Source organism: Drosophila albomicans, chromosome 3, assembly GCF_009650485.2.
Source record: "Drosophila albomicans strain 15112-1751.03 chromosome 3, ASM965048v2, whole genome shotgun sequence".
Taxonomy (NCBI): domain Eukaryota; kingdom Metazoa; phylum Arthropoda; class Insecta; order Diptera; family Drosophilidae; genus Drosophila; species Drosophila albomicans.
In genome coordinates, this window is record NC_047629.2 from 33,814,413 (window position 1) to 33,837,920 (window position 23,508).

A 23,508-nucleotide genomic window follows, 5' to 3' on the forward strand; every position below is an offset into this window, starting at 1 on the left:
TTATTGTTTTGTTTTTTCTCTGTCACACTTTGGGTTTTATATTTGTGCTTATTTTCACACTTTTCAATACAAGCGCACTCTTTATATCTCTATCTGTATCTGTATCCATATCTGTATCTGTCACGCACGTCTTAAGATACATTTGCAAGTCAAACAGAGTGAGCAAGATTAAGATGGAGATTGAGAGGAGAGAAAGATTAAGAGCATAATGGTCCATTTGCTGTAAAGTAATAATAAATATATTTCTGTACTTCTACCTCATGTGCTTTGATTTGTTTATCTAGAATAAAACGAAAAATTTACGTTTTGTATTTTATTTATTTTTCATACGAACTTAAATTTCACTTATATTAGAGTTTTAAGTTATGAGGGGCAAACAACTTTTGCTGCCACTCGAAATGACACTTAAATATTTGAAAATATTTTACTGCATTCCTGTAACTTTTTTTTTCGGACTATTATTAAGATGTTCTGAAATGTTTACAACTACGAGAATATTAATAAGCTTAGTTTACGTTCAAAAATACAAATAGCACACGTACATAAATATTCAAATGGCAACATTAAATCGTTTATGGTGTATCTTAGTTTTCATATATCTTGTTTGATTTTATTGTTGTAAGTACTCTTAAGTTGTAGAGGGACATTTAAACTGGCTTCGAACATTTGTTTTGTATTGGATATTTTTATGTGGTTCTTTGTTTGTTTCTTTATTTAAATTAGTAATTAATTATATTCGAATATTATCGTTAGCAATATGCAATAGTATTTAAATGCTTACAGATTATAAACAATGTTAATGAATAGTTGAGTTTTTGTTTTTGTATTTTTTGTATAAATGTTTGTTTGTTATTTGGTTGTGAATTTCCTTCCTTTCTAATACAATAATCACATTGGAATTTAATTCGTTAATGTGATGCATTTAATTACAATATTCTTTGTTTTTGGTTATTCTGTTTTGCTTCCAGTGGAATTATATTTATGTTTCTGCTGGAATTTTTGAATTCTCATTGACTCTTGTTTATTTTGTTTTGTTTATTTTGGGGAAATCGAGTGTGCTGTCAAAGTCTTTCTTTGGTTTAAATCTTTGGCCAAGCTTCCTTTCGCAATACTCTAAGAATATATCTTTGGCTTCATTCACCTATTCGTTATACACATGAAGAGTGGGGAAGGGAGAGGAGAAACAGATACAGACACAGACACACAGACACAACACACACTCATATACATATCAATAAATATCAAATGCCATACTTATAACAAGCATTCCGATGGCCTCATCAGCTCAGTATCAAAGTCCAGTTGGACCCCCACTCGCATCTCTCATCTCCTCGCTATAAACACAACCGTCTCGAGCGGCACCCCAGGAGCAGCGGCCCGGTCTTATAAATCCGTGTGCAGCACAGGAGGCTTACAGTTGTTGGCTGCTGCTGCTTGTGTTGCCTCGGCATTGACGACAATGAGGGCAGCGGCGGCGGTTGGGGCATTCGGTGTCGCCACTTGAGTGGGGCAGGGGCAAGTGGCAAGTGTTGTTGGCTGTATCGAGGTAATGACATCGGTGCCAGCCGTTGTTGTTGTCGTTGTGGTTGTGGTCATTGGGGCATTGTTATTTCGACCACCAGCCAGTGTCTTCTTCTTGTTGTTCTTGCCATTGCCATTGTTGCCATTAGCATTGTTGGGCCCAATTAGTCGCTCCGATTGCCGTCCCTTGCCGAACTTCGGGAAGAAACTGTTCTCCAGCTGCAGCTGGGCATTGACATCGTTGCGAGCGGCACAAGTGCACGCCTTCATGAAGCTCTTCTTGAAGTTGTCGCTGAGAAAGGCATAGAGTATCGGATTCATGGCCGAATTGGAGTACGCCAAACAGCCGCAGGCGAGAAACACAACAACCTGCAGCTTGGAGGCGCAACTGTGCGACGAGTTAATCAACGCCACCTGCAGCACCCAATGAGGCAGCCAGCACAATATGTACACTGTGATCACAGTGAGCACCAACTTGGTAACTTTGCGATGCGAACGCTTCTTCTCCTTGCTTTTGTGCTTGGGTCCCACTGTGTGCAGCTTGCGTATAACCAGACAATAGAAAGTCAGGATGAAGATCAGCGGCGTGGCAAAGCCGAGTATCAAGGAATACAATATGAATGCCGAGTCGGACTGCATGTTGAACAACTCGGGCCACTCAATGTTACACGACATGTGACCGGGCTTCGTCTCCACGGAGTTGGCAAAGAGTATCACGGGCAGCATCAACAGCACCGAAGTCATCCAGGCCACCGCAGAGACCAGCTTCGAGACAAACGGTGTGCGATAGCGTGGCGATGAAATTGGATGACAGACGGCAATATAACGATCCGCAGACATGATCAGCAGAAAGATCGATGAGGTGAACTGCGTCACCGAGGTGCTCACCAAGTATGCCTTGCACATGTAAGTGCCAAATGCCCAATTGCCCGCATGCATAGTGTAGATCACAAAGGGAATGCCAATCAGAAAGCATTCATCGGCAATCGCCAGATTGAGTATATAGATATTTGTGACCGTCTGCATCTTGGAGAAGCGCAACACCACATAGATGACGAGCGTGTTGCCAAACAGTCCGACAATGCAGACGAGCGCGTAGAGTATCATGGTGACCAGCAGGACACCAAAGTTCCAATCATCGGCGCAATCCCCACGCGACCCATTGTAGGGTCCGCTGCCATTCGGCAGCTCACCGCCAAAGCCCACGGGTAGCGTGCCATTAAACTCGGGCGGAAATACGAACCCAGCTCCATTGTTGTAGTTGTTGTTGTTGCTGTCGGCAGTCGAGAGATTCGCATTCATGTGCTTATAGTACTCGGAGTGCTCCAATATTGAGCTGCTGCTGCTGTTGGATTTGCTGCTCGGCTGCATTGCAATTTCTGTTGCTGTCGCATTTGTTGGCGTCGCTGCTGGCGTCGCTGTCAACTGCTCTGTGGGCGTTATTAAGCTCGTTAGTGTCAGGGCTGTCAGCACAAATAACAGGATGCCACAGCCGCCATGGACATGGTCCATGTGGCAGTTGCGGTTAGCGGCACCATTTGGTTTCGAGTAGCCTTTCATGTTTGTTATGCGGCTTGTTGTTGCTCCTACTACTGCTGCTCCTGTTCGTTGTTCTTCTCGCTGTTGCTTCTCTCCGCTTTGCTCTCTCTCCCAGTTGTTGTTGCTATTGCTGTCGCTATGCTCGCTCGCTTGACTAATTTTCAATCCCGGGCAACGCCCATCAGTTCAGCTGCCTGCTGTTCAAATTCAAATATTTTGATATGCTTTCCATACTTGATGCGTGGGCCCGTTGATGATGACACAGCTGCCTGCCGCCATCACATAATTCCAGCCTCTAAAATTATATAAAAGCAGGCAAAATAGGAAAAAAGGACATTATTATTATGATTATTACCATGTAACCGCATAATGCTTAGTACTTATTCTATTACACAACTGCGTTAGTTTAGCCTCGCTCTCTCGCCCTCTCTCTCTCTCTCTCTGAGCCTTAGCCGAAAATTGTTATTCAATATTCAGTGGATTTTCCACTGAGATTTATATGGCCAGCGAGCTCATTCTAGCTTTTAAAATTGCCTCTGGGCATCGTTTATTATAAGGTCATATTTACTTTTATGCTAGAATAGTTGTTGAAAATTTTGATTTTCAATTTATTATGCAGCTTTCAAAACATTATTTCAGCAATCGATTCAGCTTGATTTTGAATTTAATAACGAATATTGAGAGCTATTATAAATATTTTTTTACGCTGTAGAAATGTTTAAAGCACCTCTCAAGTTTTTACTTTATTGCAATGCAACAAAAATATTTCCACCAAACACTTTCGGGTACAGTGTTCTATCACTTTTTCTGCATTATTTCATAACTTAAGCACAAAAGAGCATTATTTACTGCAACTCTTGATAGTTTCCATCTTTGCAATCAATGCCACTGTAAACGCACCCAATAAGGAGACTTGCTAGAAAACAATGCAATCAACTTGGAGTATATATGAGTTGATATTATATTTAGTCGAAGCGAATAAATTGCTTGTTTTCCGGCAGTAAATAAATAGGATTTTCATTGTTGAAACTGCAAATTGAAAAATTTCTAAGCTTTTTGTTACAACGAAATCAAAAGTTGACAATCATGTTTACACATTATTCTATGAGCGACAGCAATGTAAATATAAAATAATTAAAGCACTTAAATTAAAACGATCATTGAAGCAGTTTATGAGAGTGAAATATATAATTTTAGTATAATCTCTTGTGTAATAATAAAAATAATAATACATTTTATTATGATTTACTTTAATTTAACAACATTTTCAAAGAATATTATCTTGAAATTTCTTTAAAAAAAAACCTTTTTGACCAATTCGATTTTTTTCAAAATTTTACAAAAATTATGACCAAGGTAAACGTGCGGTTGGAAAGCAGGCAATAAACTAAAGGACAGATATAATGACTTAATTCGGAGCTGACCTGGTTATCCCAATATAAAGTACAGCAAAGGAGTACCTGCGAACCTTTTAGAAAACAGATGGTCACTAAAGACAACCCAAATTTATTACCTGCATGAGCAAAATCGCACTCTCTTCTCGGAGAGGATTAAGAATTGAAGTATAAATAGCTGGTTGCACAACACCCTAGATTCAGTCTTCAACGTGATTACACAACGAGCGCAATGGATCAAGTTTGTAGTATTTGCAAGAGCTATTCGGCCAACTTAGTGAATGTTTTCAAAGAGCAACCGTCTCTGCAAAATATAATTAGACAGTGCTTCAATTTTAATGCAGAAAATAAAAACTGGTTACAGAATATGTGCAGAAATTGCATTTCAGATGTCCGAGCTGCCCATCGATTTAAAAGAAACTTCGAGCAGAATGTGGAGAAAAAGGGAAAAGATATTGACGACATTATTAATAGCCTTCCCACAGAAGATTGGGATCTAATCACAAGTATTGTAAAACAAGAGAGAAGAGATCTTTTGTGCGAAGATCAGAGCAATCAAGAGAGTGCGGCAAAAAGCAAAACTAACGTAAAAGCAAAAGAGTGCGAACCAAACGTTAGTGGGAAGAACATCACACCCCAATGCACAACAAATACAAGCGCGAATGTGAGTGAACCCACGGTCTGTGCTATGAAAATAACACCCCAAAACACAACTAATACAATTGCGAATGAGAGCCAACCAAATCATGGTGCGAAGATCTTACTCAAAAGCCAACTAAATATGAGTACAAAGGAAAGTGAAACAAATGTCACTAGAAAGAAGATCGCACCCCAAATCACAACAAATATAAGTGCGAAGGAGAGCGAATCAAATATTAATGTGAGGAAGATCACACCCAACAACCAAATAAATATGAGTACGAAGGAGAGCGAACCAAATGTCAGTCACAATAACGTCGCACCACATATCACAACAAATGTAAGTGCGGAAAAGAGCCAACAAAATGTTGGTGCGAACAAGATCGCACCCAAAAGCCAAACAAATGTGAGTACGAAGGAGAGCGAACCAAATGTCTGTACGAAAAAGATCGTACCCCACAGCACAACAAATACAATCACAAAGGAGATGGAACCAAATGTCAGTTCGACGAAGGTCGCTCCCAAAGGCCAAGCAAATATGAGTTCGAAGGAGAGCGAACCAAATCTCAATCTGAAGAAGAACGCACCCAAAAGCACAACACATATAAGTGCCATTGATAACGAACCAAATGTTGGTGTGGAAAAGATCGTACCTAAAATCCAAACAAATATGAGTATAAAGGATAGCAAACCAAATGCGAAGATCTTGCCCCAAAGCGCAACAAATATAAGTGCAGAGGAAAACGAACCAAATATTGGTGCGGAAAAGATAGCACCCAAAAACCAAACAAATGTGAGTACGAAGGAGAGCGAACCAAATGTAAGTGCGAAGAAAATCTCACCCCCAAGTAAAAAAAAAGTAAGCGCGAGGAAGAGCGAATCAAAAGTCTGTACGAAGAAGATCGCACCCCACAGCACATCAAATACAGGCTCGAAGGAGATGGAACCAAGTGTCAGTTCAAAGAAGATCGCAGCCAAAAGACAATCAAATTTGGGTACAAAGGAGAGCGAACCAAATATCAGTGGGAAGAAGATCTCACCCCAAACCAAAAAAGGTATAAGTGCTAAGGAGGGCCAACCAAATGTCAGTGAGAAGAACATCGCACCACAATTCACAACAAATATAAGTGGAAGGGAGAGCGAACCAAATATGTGTGCGAAAAAGATAGCTCCCGAAAGCACAACAAATATAAGTGCAAAACAGAACGAACCAAATGTTGCTGCAAAAAAGATCGCACCTAAAATTCAAACAAATGTGAGTCCGAAGGATTGCGAACCAAATATCAGCGCGAAGAAGATCTTGCCCCAAACCAAAAAAGTTATAAGCACAAAGGAGAGCGAACCAAATGTCAGTGAGAAGAACATCGCACCACTGATAACAACAAATATAAGTAGGAAGGAGAGCGATCCAAATGTTGGTGCAGAAAAGATCGCACCTAAAATCCAAACAAATATGAGTCCGAGGGATAGCGAACCAAATATTAGCGCGAAGAAGATCTTGCCCCAAAGCGTAACCAATATAAGTGCGGAGGAAAACGAGCCAAATATTGGTGTGAAGATGATCGAGCTCCAAAACACAACAGATATAGGCGTGAAGAAGAGCTCACCAATGGTCTGTGCGAAGAAGATCGTACCCAATAGCAAATCAAATATAAATACGAAAAAGAGTAAATCACAAAGAAAACAAAAAGCAGCAGTGATTGAGAGAGGATCAAAAACCGAAACAAACGGAAGCCCCAAAGAAAAGAAACCCAATGCAAGTGAGAAGATCTCACCCCAAAGCATTGCAAATATAAGTGCGGAGGAGAGCGAACCGAATATTGATAAGAAGGAGATTGCATCCCAAGGCACAGCAAATCTAAATACGAAACAGATCATGTCACAAAGCAAAGATAAAATCGTAATGAATGAGAGCGAACCCAAAGTAAACGGAAGCGCCAAAGAAAGCGAACCAAATTTGACCACGACAAAGGTGAAAGAGAGCGAAGCTGCAGCACAAACGAAAGACAGCAAATCAAGCCTGAAAAGAGCGAATGACAGTGAAATTGCACCTGAAGCCAAAAAGAAGAAGACAAAAACTGTACTTGAACGCGTCAGCAGTGATCTCATTATGCCAAGTCTTAGAACGTTAAACTCAGAGGCATCGACATCGCATAGTTGTAAAATTTGTAAAGATGCGTTCAATAGCAAACGAGAACTGACTAAGCACATAAGTAACCACAATATTAATGAACAACGACTTAAATGTCCATATTGCTTAAAATATTTTATATATGACAAAAGCTTTCAGAATCATCTACGCGTTCACTCAGGAGAACTTCAACTTCAGTGTGCATATTGCCCTTTGAAATTTGCCAGACATTACGATCTGTTGCGTCACACGCTAAAACATAATTTTGCAACCGTGGAAATTCAAAATAAATAATTGATTTAGTTTAGTTTAGAAAATTGTTTTGTTAATTAAATAAAATAAATAATTTAAATAATAATTGTAAGAATAATATGATCAAAAAACTAGTCTTAAAATTATAATAAACTGAAACTAAAATTAAGCTTGTTTGTACTTCAAAATAAAATGATTGAAACCAAACCAAAATCTTTAAACTTTATGAAGATTGTAAACTCTGTAGACAAGTAATAGTTTTCAGGACAATGACTTATTTGCCACGCGCCAGGGTCACAAGAGTTTGTAGGTCAAGGCACAAAATTCTGCCCCCATAGAGGCAAGAGAAAAGAGGAGGAGGTGCAGAGTATTCCATGCTGAGTGAGTTGAGCTCTAATGAATTAATTGTTGTAATCCCCGGTTAGATAAACAACATGAGTTGCCAGAAATTATATATTGTGCTTTATAGAGAATGTGGCCTTTTTGGCATAACTGGGTCGACAGCTGCGATTAATGGCATTTCGGGCCAAGAGCAATGAGAAATGGAAAGTGAAATAATGGCACGGGAAGCTGCCCTCAATTAGTCCCGTTCTAATCACTAGCTGTGCAATTACTGGATGGTTAAAGCCGCATCATAACTGCCGTACACATAGCACTGTCAGCCACTGTTGGGTTGGCTATCTACCTAGCTTGATTAGCCGGACAGATAATCAAGACAGGGGTGATAGCGAAGCACAAACCTAAAAGGCCTGACCATGACACAGGCAGTTGTCAGTTGCCAGTTGCCAGAGTACGGAGTGGTGGCCAGTAAACAGGGTTAGCAATCAATTGCTACACATGTTGCCATTGACGGGGCCATGCCACAAAGGCCATAAAACGCTTCACTGACGTCTAAGCCAAGTCAAATGAAAGGGACAACACAGAAGATGCAAGAGAGACAGAGAGAGAGTGAGAGTGAGAGAGAGAGAAACAACAAGGCCACATGGTTATTAGAGAGGCTGAGAGAAGGTAATGACTGCATATTGACCAGCATGTGTGTTGTCAGACCTCTAATTGTAATGTGTGCATGTATGCGTGAGACTCCGTGTGTGTGTGTGTATGTGTGTAGGTAACTATGTAAGCACACACCTTAATAAGTCGTTAGCTGTTTGACTTGCAATTGAAGTCCTGCACACCTCTTGCTTGGTCTCCTGCTTACAAATCTTGCTACTCTCCTATATTAATATTTGGCTACTTTTGAGGCAAGCTTTCAATTCGAGTTGAATTTGAATACAGGAGCTTTATAATTCATTCATAATATTAATAAATATAATTAACTGCATATGCTGCTCTAGATTAACCTTGTTGGAAGTGAATAAAGTTTTGAATAACATGACAATATTGTTGGAATTGTGAATAAAATATCAATATTGATAGATACTTTAGTGTCTGAAGCTGGCAGCAAGTAAAAATAAGAGAAAAGTTATTTAATTTATTGCCTTAGAAAATAATATTTAATCAAAGCCGAATAACAATTAAAGTATTGAACAATAAGATGGACGATACAATAGCTTAAGAATGTGACTCTATAAAATTGAATTTAATCTAAGCTCAATATTGATAGAAACTACGTCGCATAATCTCAAAAATCAAACAAATAAATAAATAAAGACAAAAACTAGCAGCATGCCAATTAAGTGTGCTGGAATTTGAGTTTAAAGCTTGCATTGATTTAATGCTTTCATATCAAACTTGTGCATCTAGTAGTCGACTGATTGTCTGCTCTGATTCATCGTGATTTGGTTTCATAATAAGTTTTTGCACACACACACTCTGTTTAATTAAAATTTAGTTTTAGTTTTGAGTTTTGCCTTTGCTTTTGATTTTAGTTTGTTTGTGTGTTGGGCAGAGCAATGCCCTAAGCGGCTTATGTCAACTAATTTAATTGGTAAACTGGCAAAAGTCACTTCCAGTTCAACAGCCGCAGCGCTGAGTCCCCAATGGGCGTTTAGACTGTCGTAATGTCAAATGGGATTTGCCTGTTATCAGCATACATCATATATTTCCATTTCCCACTCTCCTCTCTCGTTCCCTTGGGACTGATTTGAACAATAATTATATTGATTTACTTGCTAATCTGCTGTTGTAATGTTTAACTTTTGCAATTTAACTGGTAAATTGTGCAAGGAATACGTCGGCATAAGGTCGCATTATTCAATGAGTTAATCTCAGCATAATTATGACATGGTCGTTTTGCAGCGTGTTCCGCATGTTCACACTCTGTGCAACATATTGTGGTATTTGAATAATTTCCCTTTGTTTATGCAACATAAAACATTCTGCGCAGCGTTGCGTTACAGAGACCAAAAAACAACATGCAAATGAAAATGAATATTAAAATCCCCTCAACAAAAAAATACAAAAAAAAGCACACAGAAACCCAAAAGTAAATATGCCTCGAGTGCTGCGCCTTGCGGATGAATCCTGCTCCTGTGATGGGAACCTTGAGACGAGTTTCGAGAGCGTTAGAGTATTCTCTTGGCTGGCTCTTTAAATTCAACACGCGCGTGCTCCTGTGGCAAAAGCTCGTCTCTCGTTTTCGCTCTCTAGTTGGCCTCGCCAAGGCCTTTGTCTAGACACTGATTCCAGTTGCGGCTCTGTGGCCCAAATTAATTTATTGTTTAAATGCTGGATGGGAGGCGTGACTTTGTCTATGTCTATGGCTGTGTGTGTGTATGTGTGTTCTGGGCGTGACACGTCGTTGACGCTAACATTAAGCGCTGTTGAAAGCGCGCGTGGCTCATCATCTTTAATGGATATTCATAGAGAGATAACTTAAAGTGAACTCTGAGCTCTGAGCAGTCGACCCGCGTCTCCGCCCCTCGTTGCCGCCTCCACAATATATATAGCGATTCGATACTGTTGTTGCCTTTGCACTGTGGCCGTTGTCTGTGGCTGCGAGTGTCATAAATCAAATTATATAGATAAAAAAGTGCGCTCACCTCTGCAACCATCGAGAGACACGCGCCAGAAAGTAGAAAAAATAAAAAATCAGACAAAAAAGCCAACTTTTAAACGGTGTGCAACAAATTTTTTCTCTGTTATCGTGTGAAATGGTTTTCTTAATTCTCTGCCAAATTGTTGGTGGGATTTTTAAAGTGATATGACACCATTTATATTTAATATTGCCATGAACTGTAGATTTGCTCTTAAACCTTAGGCTTTCTTGCCCTTAACCAGTTTTGTCGAAGTCTCTTTATCAATGTTTTTGAATTATAACTAAACAAGTTAAATATATGTATTTACGATGGATTACATTATGAAATACCATTATCGGTAAAAAACTGAAACTACAATTATTTAAATTAAGCCCTTTAATAAATTAGTTATCGCTCGCATTATATTGTAATTATTAAAGCCCACACACCCAAAACAAAAATAAAACGATAGATAGTAAACGATAGATTTTTAATTGAAAGACTTTTAAGTGTGACCAAATTATTGATAATAAAAAATACTCTTCATAGTGTTGTATAATGTTATTTTTTCATGGTTTCTAATAAATTTAAAAAAAAAAGTGTCATTATTAGGCGTTGTGAAAAAGATCTATTTGAACAATATGCTAAGACAAATTAGGAAAAATATTTTCATAAAATGAAATTGGCAACTTCACTTGCCTTGTAGTTAGTGTATTTGATGTAGTCGAACTTTAAAATCGCGCTCGTTTTTTGTCGCTCCAAATTATACACAAGTGAATTCGTTTTTATTCTTGTTTTTATTTTGTATTTTTATTTTGTAAAGTTTTTTTTTTGTCGCTGAAAATGTTTTACTGTCACCTTCGCGGTCGTCGTTCACCTGTGATAACAGAAAATTGCGGAGTGAGACATTCACAAGAAGCGCCAAAGGGAGCGAAAGATATATACGTACGAGTATACACGTACTTTTGGTAGTAAGTGTATGTATGTTTGTTGTATGGAATATTTAAAGTAAACAAAGCGCTTTTTTGTGAATGTAAGCGCAGAACTTGATATGGATATGGATAAATGTATGGTATATAGTATTGTGTGTGTGGCCCAGTGAAAAATGCAAAAGTCTCGAGGGCGGCCTGAAGCATTTGCCAGGCCATCTTAGTGATTGTTTGTTGTTGTTTGTGCACATTTTACATAAGAATAATACATCTCATTTGTTGGACTCATGCATGAGTCCTTGGGCTGGGCAATTATGCTACTTTTTTCTGGTTCATCTTGTGTTTCAAATTTGTGCAAAATAATTTTTAGCGAGCACAGCTGATGGGGCATTTAAAACAGTTTAAAGGGGCGTTGAGACAAATTTTCTTTGTGTTTCTTTTTTGTGTGTGAAGATATTCTTTTTGTTCTTTTTTGCTTTGGGGACCAGCTCTCGAAAAGCAGCTAAAAATTCCAAGAAATATATGAGTTATAATGTTTTAGGCCATAAAACGACGGCACTCGCTCTTGGGGCTATAAAAGATGTCCCCTACAAGAAAAAGAAGCGGGGGAAGTAAATGGACTTTGGCTTGGCTAAGTAGGAGATTGATACTGTATCTTTTTTTTTTTTTTGCTGCCGAGATTTGCATAACAAAGCATGAGGGATCGGGACGTCGTATTTATGCGCGCTTGACAGCATCAAAATTGGATAATGGAAATTGGATTCTAGGCTAAACGAAAGCGACAACAATCGCTAAGAACTCCAGACATAAAGTAAAAGGAAACTTTCAAAGCTCAAGCACTCTGTGTGTGCGGCACTTGACTTGATTACCACACACAAGGACACACACAGTCGACACGTGTGGCATGTGGCTGGGCACAACATAAACACAAACACCTGTTGAGATTCAACAGCTAGAGCTGGAGACAACCACCGGGCCATGTGTTGTTCTGTCGCTTGTTCGTTCGTTGGTTCTTTCCGATGGCGTCTTATTAATATTAATGAGCATATGAGCTGGGCAAATGCCAAACGCTGACATCCAGGCTGCCAACGTCATTACAACGTGCGAAAATAAATATTTAATTATTTATAAATCATGACCTGACCATAAAGACAGTCCATGTCTCTGCACTCTTCTCTCCCTTCGCAGTGGCATCTCAATTGTCCGCATGGTCGCATATTTTAGCGTGGATCAATTATGGATGATGGACCGAAAATACATAAATTATACAATGCCGAACACATTTTTGGGCGAATGTTGGCATCGAATCGAAAATATAATTGCTGGAATACCGGAAAATGCTCAGCTTACGACGGTAATTAATTGACAAATCACAAATTCATCGGAAAATAGAATGCAAAGCTGAGAAAAATGATGGCAAATAGCGTAGGTGTAAAGAGTGGGTCAGAAGCTTGAGAGAACACGACTGCAAAATACCCTGTGTGACAAATTTCATTACTAGATAATATTCTATATTACTCTATCAAATAAGATATTTTATAACTTCTCAAAATATATTATGCAAGTTCTAATTAACTATGAAATATTGTCTCAAAGAAATAATATAAAATAAAGTCAGTCACACTTGTCTGAACATAAAATCGCAAATACTTCGTGCTGTGGCCGTAACTCACGTTTAAAAAGTTATTGCACCCTTTTTTGCGTGGGCAAATGGGACTCAAATGAAATGAAATGTGTGCGCGAATGCAAATGCTTGAAGAGTGATAAAGTTGATGGCCTTCGCATCGACTTACTGCTCAAAATACGACTCTACGTCGCTGGGCAGTAAAATATATATGTACGTATATCTGACTTATATTTATTGTTATGGCTGAAAGGACATCTTTGGCAAGTGCCAACTGTCCAGAGGGGCGGTAACTTCATCTTGCATAAAAAAAAAAACAGAATATATTGTATATGGCAGCAGATGATGGCGCGATAAATGGACGTTGTCCACATAAATCGCATCACTGCACAAAATATACAACGAGCTGAAGGCCAAAAGTATCGTAAAAGCCACGCAAAAATGGCGCTGAAAAAGTGTTTTGAACTAGAAATGGAAAATGTAGTCAGTCGGCTGTCAGATATGCAGATCATTGAAATTGTGAAATGGAAACATTGTAACTTTTTCGAACATTGCGAAACGTGCCTAACTGCGGCCCAACTAACTTGGCCAATTTACGAGCTCCGATTGCCACATGAAGCATAAGTGAAACATGAACTATGAATGCCAATAAAATTGATAGGCTTGTCTCTCTCATAAACATCGGCAATGAAACCATCCGCCGTGCAAAGAACATCTTAAGTCCGGCTTAGAAATCAATATGCCAGTTTTTTATGTGTTTCCTGTCGCCACTCTTGATGACTTTATCGTTGCTACTTATTAGTTTTTCTTGCGGTGCGATATACTTAATATAATTTCCTTAGTTATACATGGTCGTTTTATTTATGCTCTTGTCCCACGCTCAACTCGTTGACAAATAACTTTCGTCTTGAATTTCTTTTGGCGACGAAGTTTATTCTATTTTCGCGTCGCGCTGAAACTTGCAACTTTTCAATTAGTCAGACGACTGAGCAATTAAATTTACTCAGACTACGCTTTTTGCTGCTTTCATTTAGCATTTTTGTTTTTCAGGTTCATGCTTCGCCAAGAATTCCCATCTTCCTTTCTGCTTGCCAACTTCCCCAGACATTTATCTTACTCGAATATCCTCTCCTCTCCCCGTCCTGTTACAACCCAGGGCATGTTGCCTTGTCCGGCCTGGGCCGATGACTCGCCATACGGTTATTTGTTCTTGCCACGCTGTGGCAATAAAAAGTAAAACCTTGCAACAACGTCGTGTGCCAAGAGGCGAGCTCAACGACAAACTTGTCGTAATTCACTTTGAAGGCAAGTTTTGCCATCGATAAATTTTCTACGAGCCAAACACTTGTTGCATTTGCCTCGTATACGGCCTGGACTTTTGATGGGCGGCGTGGAGTTTGAGCTTGGGAGCTGGGGAAGGCAGTTGACTGGTCGCAACTTTGTCCCAAAGCAAAGTGTCAATGTAAATCACTCGCCATTCACATCGATGAACAGTTTCACAAGTCCAGACTTTAACTTTTTGGCCAATAACGGATCAGCGGATTGTGTTGAAAGATATACGAAATGTTTCATCAAATCGAATTTCTTTTGTTTATTACTCAACTAATTTTTTTGTTGATTCAAGCAAATGTGTACGACACATCGATAAATATTTTTACAAGTTCAACGACTTTTCTAAACAAAAAAATTGCGAGCAATTCAAGAAAATTATTTGCACAAGTTCTCAGACTGAGATGACATAGAAAATCAGTCAAAATTAGCGAAATTAAAAATCGGAAAATGAAGAAATATTTTATTGAATTTTGGATGACTAGTTAAACACATTCAATTATAATTTCTAATGATTTTGTATGCCTGACATTAGAAATAATTTTAAAATCAAGATCGCAGTAATTTTCTCTTTTTTTATACCCGGTATTTTTTATATTTAATGGTATATTTTGAATGAAGTCGCATATCAATATACAACATAAAGCCTTAGGTATTATTATATTTTCATTTGGTATATACTCTAATACTACCATACCCGTAGGCATATTTTGTATTCTATGGTATAAGTATGACAATAATACTATTTTTATTTCTTAATAGTCCATATAGTATATTTAAATTAAGTCAAAATCCAAGGTACTTTTCCTAACTTAAAGCTCACTTTAGCACTAAATTTTATGCAGTCGTTGTTTGGCCACAATTAAGACTCATTTCCCTAGGAACCGCATGACAGGCATCACGTCCATGACATGGCAGCTTTTGCCACAACAGACGCATTGAGTGACGTTCTAAAAACAAACCCACCGTAAAATGCTCGCCTCTAAACATAATTGAAATATCGACGGTTGCCGCTAAGTGAATGGCTTTCAATGTTGGCCTTTTTAGGCAAAAACAGGTTACCCAAAAACTCTGCTACAATATTCAGCCAATGAAGCTGAGAGTAACTCTCAGATAGTCAAGTTAAAGCCAGAAATTTGATTTTTTCCATTTAGAGGGGACATACGAGTGCATTGCTTTTCATGCAGATGGCAATTTTGTAATGAAACTTCCACAAAACTGCACTCCACATGGTCAGACAAGAGTGAACTGCAAGATACGTTTGGACTGTCGATGCCTGACTGACTCTTGAACTGAGGATGACTGTGGGCAAAAGGTTTATTTGTACACCGAATTGTGTAATTTGCTGAATTGCAATTGCTCTCGATTCTGCCTTTAAATAATGGTAATTCAAGTTAAGTTGAGAAGATATTGATATTTGACCTAAATTATAAAATTACCTTTAAGAAAAGGCGTTTTAATTTACGTGCTTAGCCAAAGCACTTAGCCAATCCTTTTTAACCACCTTTTTTTTGGGTTTGAAATTTCAATTAAAATCCGTTGGGTTCGACTGAAGATTGAAGGGTTTCCATTTTCTTCGTCAGCCGTTTGGTAATGTCAATAGCCAACTTTCGAGGGCCGCAATGGAAAATTGTTAATCAAATACACACAACAAAACAAAAGCAAAAAAAGAAAAGAGCAGCAGTTGCTGAAGTGTGGCTAAAGATTCGAACAAAGAGAGCAAAACAAAAAGCGAAGAAGAAGGTAAATGGAAATGAGCTGCTCTCGTTTGAATTGCAAACTTTGCCGCCATCCTCGAAACTAGTTGGCAGGCCCAAGCCGGGCTTCACGCCAAGTTGGCCAGCCAGCCTCATCGAACGTTGCTACACTGCTGCCTTCAAGTGGGTGGAAAGCGAGCATTGTGCGCATAAATTAGTTTTTTAGTTTCGTCGATTTTCCGTTCTTGCCATGAATTACCTTTATATGTATTGAAGATGAAGAAGAAGAGAGATTCTTGCTTGTTTTTTATTTTGTTGCCGTCCTGCCAAGTTTTATTAAAAAGTTTCTTGTTATACGCAGCTTTGAGCTCATTATTTGCCTTTTCGCATGGTAAACTTTTTTATACTGTTGTGAAATATATTGCAAAATTCTATATGTTGATGGAGATCAATAACTAACACATTATGAGGCGATTGACGGAATGTCTTTGTGCCAAAAATGCCACAAACTTTATATTGAAAATAATGCAATAATAGTTTTTGGCTAAAACTAAACATGTGTACACATAAGTGGGTGACTGTATGTGTGTGTGTATGTGTGTTGCTGATAACAATGTCGATTTAATTACATTTTATTGACTTTGCCGCTACCAGGCGAATGCCGCCTATCGGGGTTTTTGGGGGCCATCGACGGCACGTCATCATTATAAGCTTTTATCAGACATTAGGCCACATTATGCCCTCATCCACATACACACACACACACACTGTGATACAGAATGTGTGATTGTGTGCTGCTGTAATTTAATTACTTTGTCAAACAGTGGAAAGAGTAATCATTCAGTTTGCACCGATTTGATAATTATGCAAACCACATAAACTATCAACTGACATAGAATATAGAGTTACGATGATTGTAGTTAACAGTTTTTTTTTATATTTTATTCTCAATGAGTCTGTGAACACTTGTAATTATTGTTGTAGAGTATTTCGCTGCGCACATTTTGTGAAATATGAATTTCGTTGTAGTTGATGTTGGGAATTTGCTGTTGTGGGTGATAAGCACGCCATTGCGCACACAACCAAAGCCAAGTTCACACAGACACACATTGAGGGGCAGACAATGGACCACAGCTACAGCCACAAATACAAATACAAACACATTATGTAATTACATTTAATTATCTGCATTGAGTTTGCGGCAGGGTTGTGTGTCTGGCAAACCCCAGGCAACAACTTCTCCATTTCTCTAATTTACTATTTTACTATTTAACTCATCGTGTTGAGTTCTTCCCTTTACTCTATGTTGCTCATACTCTAGATCTGTTTATTAATTTAACTGCTATTTCATGTTTCAATGCCCTTTTGTGGCTTCGCTCTCTTTAACACTTTGCTTTGACTGCCCCGAAAAGTATGCAGCACTTTTTATTTGACAGCTGGCAACGGAAACGGAAGGGGCATTCGTTTTTTGTTCTTTTAGAATGCTTTCTCATCCCTTGCTTCAGCACTTTTGACAAATTTCCCCATATGTAAACTGTCAAAATTTTCACGTCATAGGGGATATGAGTTTCCTGGCAGAGAACACACAAATGCATTGAATCAACGTCTTGGCACACAGCGAACGACGCAACCTTTGAGCTTCCTCACAATGAAAATTGTGTGTGGCCTTGAGCTGGCTGCCTTGTGCTTTAGCTTATTTCGTAAGCGTTTTTTATATTTTTGCTTCACTTTACTACACACTTCACATATAATAATCGAATATCATAATTTAGTGGCATACTTAATGTTTTTATTTGAATTTAAAGCTCATGGAATTGGAAACTATTAAGGTAGTGTAACATTAAAGTAATATTCACATGCAATCAAAGATATTTATATGTATGATTTGCTTTATCATCCAATTTATTGCTCCGAATAATATATAGTTTTTAGGCGAAATTAAGAGACACATTTTATTTCCAATCGAATTTAAAGCTCATGAAAATGAGAACTATAAAAATAATTTTTTAGTACAACATTAGCGGAATAATAATGTGTTCTTAAAGATTTTTATATGAATCGCTTTATAGATCAAGTTGATTATCCAATTAACCGTCTTTAATTAATACAAAAATGTTAGAAAAATCAATGCGGCAATAAATATACATAATAAACTTTGAACAACATTATATTCATTCTTCATTTTTATTTTAGTTAATTTAATTTTATTAGTTTTCATGCATTGTATGTATAATAGTCAATAATAAATATTCAATTATGTCAAATAATAAATTAATATTGGGTTTAACCAATTTCAGGTTTTATATACGAAATAAAGAAACTCGACCTTAATTTTCTTTGTGGGCTTTAGTTGCAATTTCATTTAAATTTAGCTGTATTATATTTTCAATAATTTTTTGCTCACAGAGTCTGATAGAAAATTCATCTTCCTATTATTTCATGATTATCAAAGTCTATTCATAAATTGTCAGATGCTATGAATAGAACTGTTTTCTTCATCTTCTTGTCATAACAACCAAATTAGCTTAAAAGGGTTCTATATCCTGTTTACTGTGCAATTAAAAACTAATTCGCAAAAAGTATGAATAAATCGAGTTTATTTGCAGACGCACACAATTGGCATAGAATTACAAAGGCAAACAAAGATCCTTGAAGAAGAACAGAACAGAGTGTGCTTAAGGTTTTTGTGTCCTGTAAGTTTTGGTCCCCCGTTTCTCCGCCTTATAAGCCATATAAATTTCCGGCAGTTTCGTTTTACCGCTTCGCATAAATTTGACACTTTTTTTATATTTATTTTTTTGTTATGTGTTTAGTGTGTGTGTTTTTTACGCACTCTCTGCAGTTGTGAGTTCATGTTAAAGCTGATTTATTGTGTTGTGGATATAATAAATATTTACCTCGAACTTTCCTTCACTTTCCACACTCCAATCCTGCCGTCTGTCTGACTGTTGTTTGTTCTTTGTTTGTCGTTGCTGGGAATCTAACAAGATATTCGTTTTGTTGTCGTTTATAAATATTTCAGATTTTTATGTTTTACTTTTGTCATGTGCCCCGGGCAGCAAAAAAACACACACAGTTGTTGCTTCGAATTTAAAATATTGTTTCTTAAATCAAATAATGATGACGATGATGTGCCTGTTTTTTCCTTCTTTTATTCAAGTGAGTTGTGAGCATTAGCATTTATCTTGTTGTCACTCGACAGTTTCGGGGAATTTCACTTGCCTTAGTAAATTTTCCCCACAATTTCCACATCATTTGATCTTCTATTATTTATTTATTTGTTATGAATGCGCGCACACATCAAAAATCATAATTTTTCCACTGATTGTTATTCGTTGGCGTTTCTGCTTTCGGTATTAAAATAAGAACTTTACGCGTCTGTTCTTCGCTCTGTTTTGTTGGGGCGTTGGAGTAACGGAAGTTTTTTGCCAAGCGTTGGCTTTCGTGCACACGTGCGCCTCGCTTTGTTGACAGGCAACGACTGAAGCCGCTAAAGAAGCCGCTGGCATATTAACATCATCTGCGTGTACACGCGCTGCTGCTGCTGCTGTTGCTGTTGCTGTTTCTCTGTTAATGATGATAATGTTAATGATGATGCTCTGCCAGGCCCACGCCAAACAGCTGTTCGGCATGCGAGAGCGAGACGGTTGCGTTGTCTGTCGGCTCTCTGTTACGAAACCGAAGCAGCAACGCGTTGCTCCTTTCGGAGTCGGCTTCCAGCGCTGTTAACCCGCTCTTAACAGTGGCTGTTAACAGTTGTTGTTGTTGTTGCTCTTGTTGCTGGGCATGTGGGTGGCCGGCGTCTGTTAGTGTTATGCATGTTGAAAGTGCTTTTGTCTATGTTTGAACGTGCGTACTATATTTATTATTTAATATTATTGTAATTGTTTTTTAAATGCCAAATCGAGCCATTAGCAATTAGCAATTGCTTTGTGTGGATACGGTGTGTGTCTGTCTGATGTTGGCCGCAGTTTTTGCTTTTATGTCGGCTGCGCATTTGTTTATAAACAAATTATGCGCTCTTGTTCACGTTCTTTGCGTTGTTTCGCGTGCTTTGTTTGCTTTTTTGTTTATGGGTGCATCTTCTGCGAATAGAAAAAGAAAAGCAATCAAAAGCAATTATTGATAATAAATCAGCCATCGATTTATGAATGTGTCAATGGATTCTTAAATCCATTCGTGACGTCAAAACGCAATGCTATTTGCCTTTATCCATTGCCCACAGGTGTGTGGGTGTGTCTATCTATGAGTGTGTGTGTGTGTGCTGTCTATGTAAATAAATAATTAGCCATAAGCCAATTTGGTGGCGTATGCTTAATATTATTATTGGCAAATGCAATGATGAGTGGCTCTCGTAATTTGATGGCGCAGTAGAGAAATCTAATTAGTCTTCATTAAATTATTTAATTTGTGTGTGTTTCTCATTCTTTCCTTCGCTTTGTTTTTTCTCTGTGCTCTTCTATAAATAAAGTGTGGCAAATATAAATAAAGGTTTTGCCTCTGCGGCCGCACAAATATTTCACTGTTTATTAATGCTGTTAATTTTTAAAGCCACATTGGCTTCGCCCATCGCCATCAACATGCTGTCTTTTTTATTTAAGCGCTGTTAACATTTTTAAGCGTATTGCGAACGGTGCCGGGAAAAGGAAACTGCATTAAAAAACAGCAGGCAGCAGGCTGGCAGACAGCAAGGATATGCCACAACAGCAGCAGAAGCAACAGCAACCATACTGCATATCCTGCGGAGTGCAAGGCGAATTGTTAATGCTCTGCTTAATCTGTGGGTTAAGAAGGAAATGCAGCTGTAATCTCAGCAGGAATTGCCATGCTTAATTGAATCAAACATATTTTTAATTAAATTCGAAACACTGCCTTTGGCTACAGAGTATGTTGTAAGTCGTGCTCTGCTCTCTCTTGTCTCGTTTTTTTTTTATTTACAATATTTACAGCATAATAAACTGTACGCCGCTGTTGCTTGCTTGCTGCTGCTGTCAGTGCTCAGACACGGCACTTGAGGCCTGCTCTTTCTCCTAGAAGAGGAGGCAAAGTGCGTGTGACATGTGTTGAGAGTGACGAGGCGGAGACTCTTAATAAAAACCAAATTAGCTGAAGCACATTAAGTTGATGCGTTAAAAAGTTGCAGCCAGCCGCAGCCTCAGCAAACATTTCCCGCTTCCTTTTCCACTCTCTTTTTGTCACTTCACTTGCTGCCATGCGTAAATTAATAGTTTAGTAGAGCATCTGAAATGGCTGTTCAGAATCACAGTGCCAGCAAATTTTATGGTGCAGCCATCAAATTTTAAAGCCATCGCTTCAGATTGCTCATACGCACCGTGGCGACTTCAGAGTGCTGCCATAAATGCTGACCTAAGGCCAATAAAAATGGAGTTAGCTTCTAATAAAAAGAAAATACTGGCTCTTAAAGCGAGGTCAGTCTACATACGAGTAATATACATGTAGTGTCGATGTATATATGCGACTCTGTGTTGAGTTAACTTCGTCGTCTAACTCTTGAGCTCATTAGCAGCTGTCCTCAATCGATGAAATCGCGACTTAAGTGCAATTTCCTTCCTTCCTGTCATTTGCTGGTCATTTTCATTTTCATTTACGTGTCAAATTTACAATTTCCCACCCGCCTTCACTTCTGTTCGCTTATCGCGAATCGGCCATCGGCCATCGGCACACGGCGTCTTTAGGTTATACTTTTTTTTGTTCCTTTTATAAATTGCTTGGTTCATTAATTCATTTTAAATTACACGCCATTTTGTTTCATGTACGCTTAATGCAAATTGCATGCCGCATATGCCACTGTTCTTTCTCTTGCCCCTACCCCAAAAATCCCGCTTTCAACTTCATTCCTTGCTACACTTAAAATACACAGCAACTTTGTGCAAAATCAGGCGATGAAATGTGTTTTAAATGACTTCCGTCGTTGATTTTTCCCACTTTTTTCAGATTTTTTTTTTTTTTTGTGTGCTGGGCTTTGATTCAGCATTTATCAGCAGCGTCGTGGCCAGAGGGCGTGGCATTGACGTTGCCATTAACTATGCAAATTTGCGGCCTCATTAAATGAATTTTAATTATGATTCGAACATAAAATGCAACAACGTGCTAATTAACATTTAATTGCGAGGCATAAACATTAAAACAGGTTAAGTAAATGCCTTATGCAGCAACATAATTGTTTATTTTGGCCCACAACTGAGACGGAGAATCTCTTTTCTCGCTGGAGGGAAAAAACACTCACATGACCCATGGGGTTAATACTGTGACATTAAGTTGCAATATCATAAATCAACAGGGGTGGAAATGTGGAGCGTATTCAGTCTCTGCTTAACCCATTTGCATAGTTTTTGTTAGCTCAATTCAAACTCTTCGAGCATTCGACTAGTTGTTTGCATTATGAGCAAATCTCTAAAAGAAATCACGTAATATATTTGCATATGTAGAAAGTTGGGGAGGAGCTATCAAGTGGTGCATAAGCAGCAAATGATGCCAGCACGTGCGAGAGCTGAGATAGTTTGTGTTCGCCAGAGCGTAAGCGAGTGACGAGTAACGAGCAACGAACAACTAGTATCGAGCAACGAGTACCGAGTGAATTGTAACATGTTAGTTATAACGAGTGAGGAGTAACGAGTGACGAGTAACAAGTGTCGAGTAACGAGTGACTAGTAATGAGTGACGAGTACCGAATGATGAGTAACGCGTGCAGAAGCAACGAGTAGCTAGCGGCAATATTGTGTCTAGTTGACTTTGGTGGTGAATGTGAATTGAGCTAGCAAATTGACGCATTTAAATGCTCGTTTTGAACGGCAGCTAAACAACCCGCTCGACATTCAACCCAATGACCCACATTTAAAATGCTGTAACATACACACATGCACTCCACTAACGAGTCAAAGCGAGCGAATGTACAATTAACCCAATTGCAAAGTGTTGTCAACACATGCCGCAACTAAAGCGGGCAAAATACGCTGCGTATACGTAATGTTATACTTGCTTCGGGAGGGAGGAGTGAAAAGAGGATTGAAGTCGTGCAGCGTGTCTGTGTAATTGAGTGTGTATGTGTAACATTTCCTGCTTTTGTTAAACAATTTCCGCTAGCTTGCATTGCTGCCAGCCAACCATGCATTAACTCAGCAACTACGAGCAGGTTTTCGCTTATTGTTCCCACACTCTATGTGACTTCGGCATTGGCATCGGCATTCGCTATGTTAGCCATTTCTTGACTGACAAACCCTTTGAAGCTTGCCCACGACTTGCACATCATTTGCATAACTGCACACATACCGAAGCGAGAGAGATAGACTGGAGGAATGTAAGCTTGACTCCCCTTGGTTACCGGCTACCCAATTTCCAATATGTGCATGCGGCTTTGACAGCAACTCTAATGACAATGACGACAACTCGCTGATGTACGCTCTTGTTGACATTCGTCGTCGTCGTCGGCGACGGCGATGGCTGACAGACAGCAACTCTTGCATGGCATCCCAAAG

The 23,508-nt window shown here is 38.7% G+C and overlaps 1 protein-coding gene across 1 annotated transcript; it reads right to left on the reverse strand.

The window, feature by feature from the left end:
• Window positions 1-309: 309 nt before the first annotated feature.
• On the reverse strand, window positions 310-19,579 carry LOC117568872 (somatostatin receptor type 5). Its single transcript, XM_034249762.2, has 2 exons — window positions 18,910-19,579; window positions 310-3,355 (listed from the first exon to the last, which is right to left on the reverse strand). Exon 2 carries the CDS (start codon window positions 3,079-3,081, stop codon window positions 1,384-1,386), a length of 1,698 nt encoding a protein of 565 aa, XP_034105653.1. The 5' UTR covers window positions 3,082-3,355; window positions 18,910-19,579; the 3' UTR covers window positions 310-1,383.
• Between the last annotated feature and the right edge of the window lie 3,929 nt (window positions 19,580-23,508).

Excerpts from the sequence above, each read along its gene's own strand:
- LOC117568872 (XM_034249762.2), bottom strand. The coding sequence starts at position 3,081 with ATGAAAGGCTACTCGAAACCAAATGGTGCCGCTAACCGCAACTGCCAC.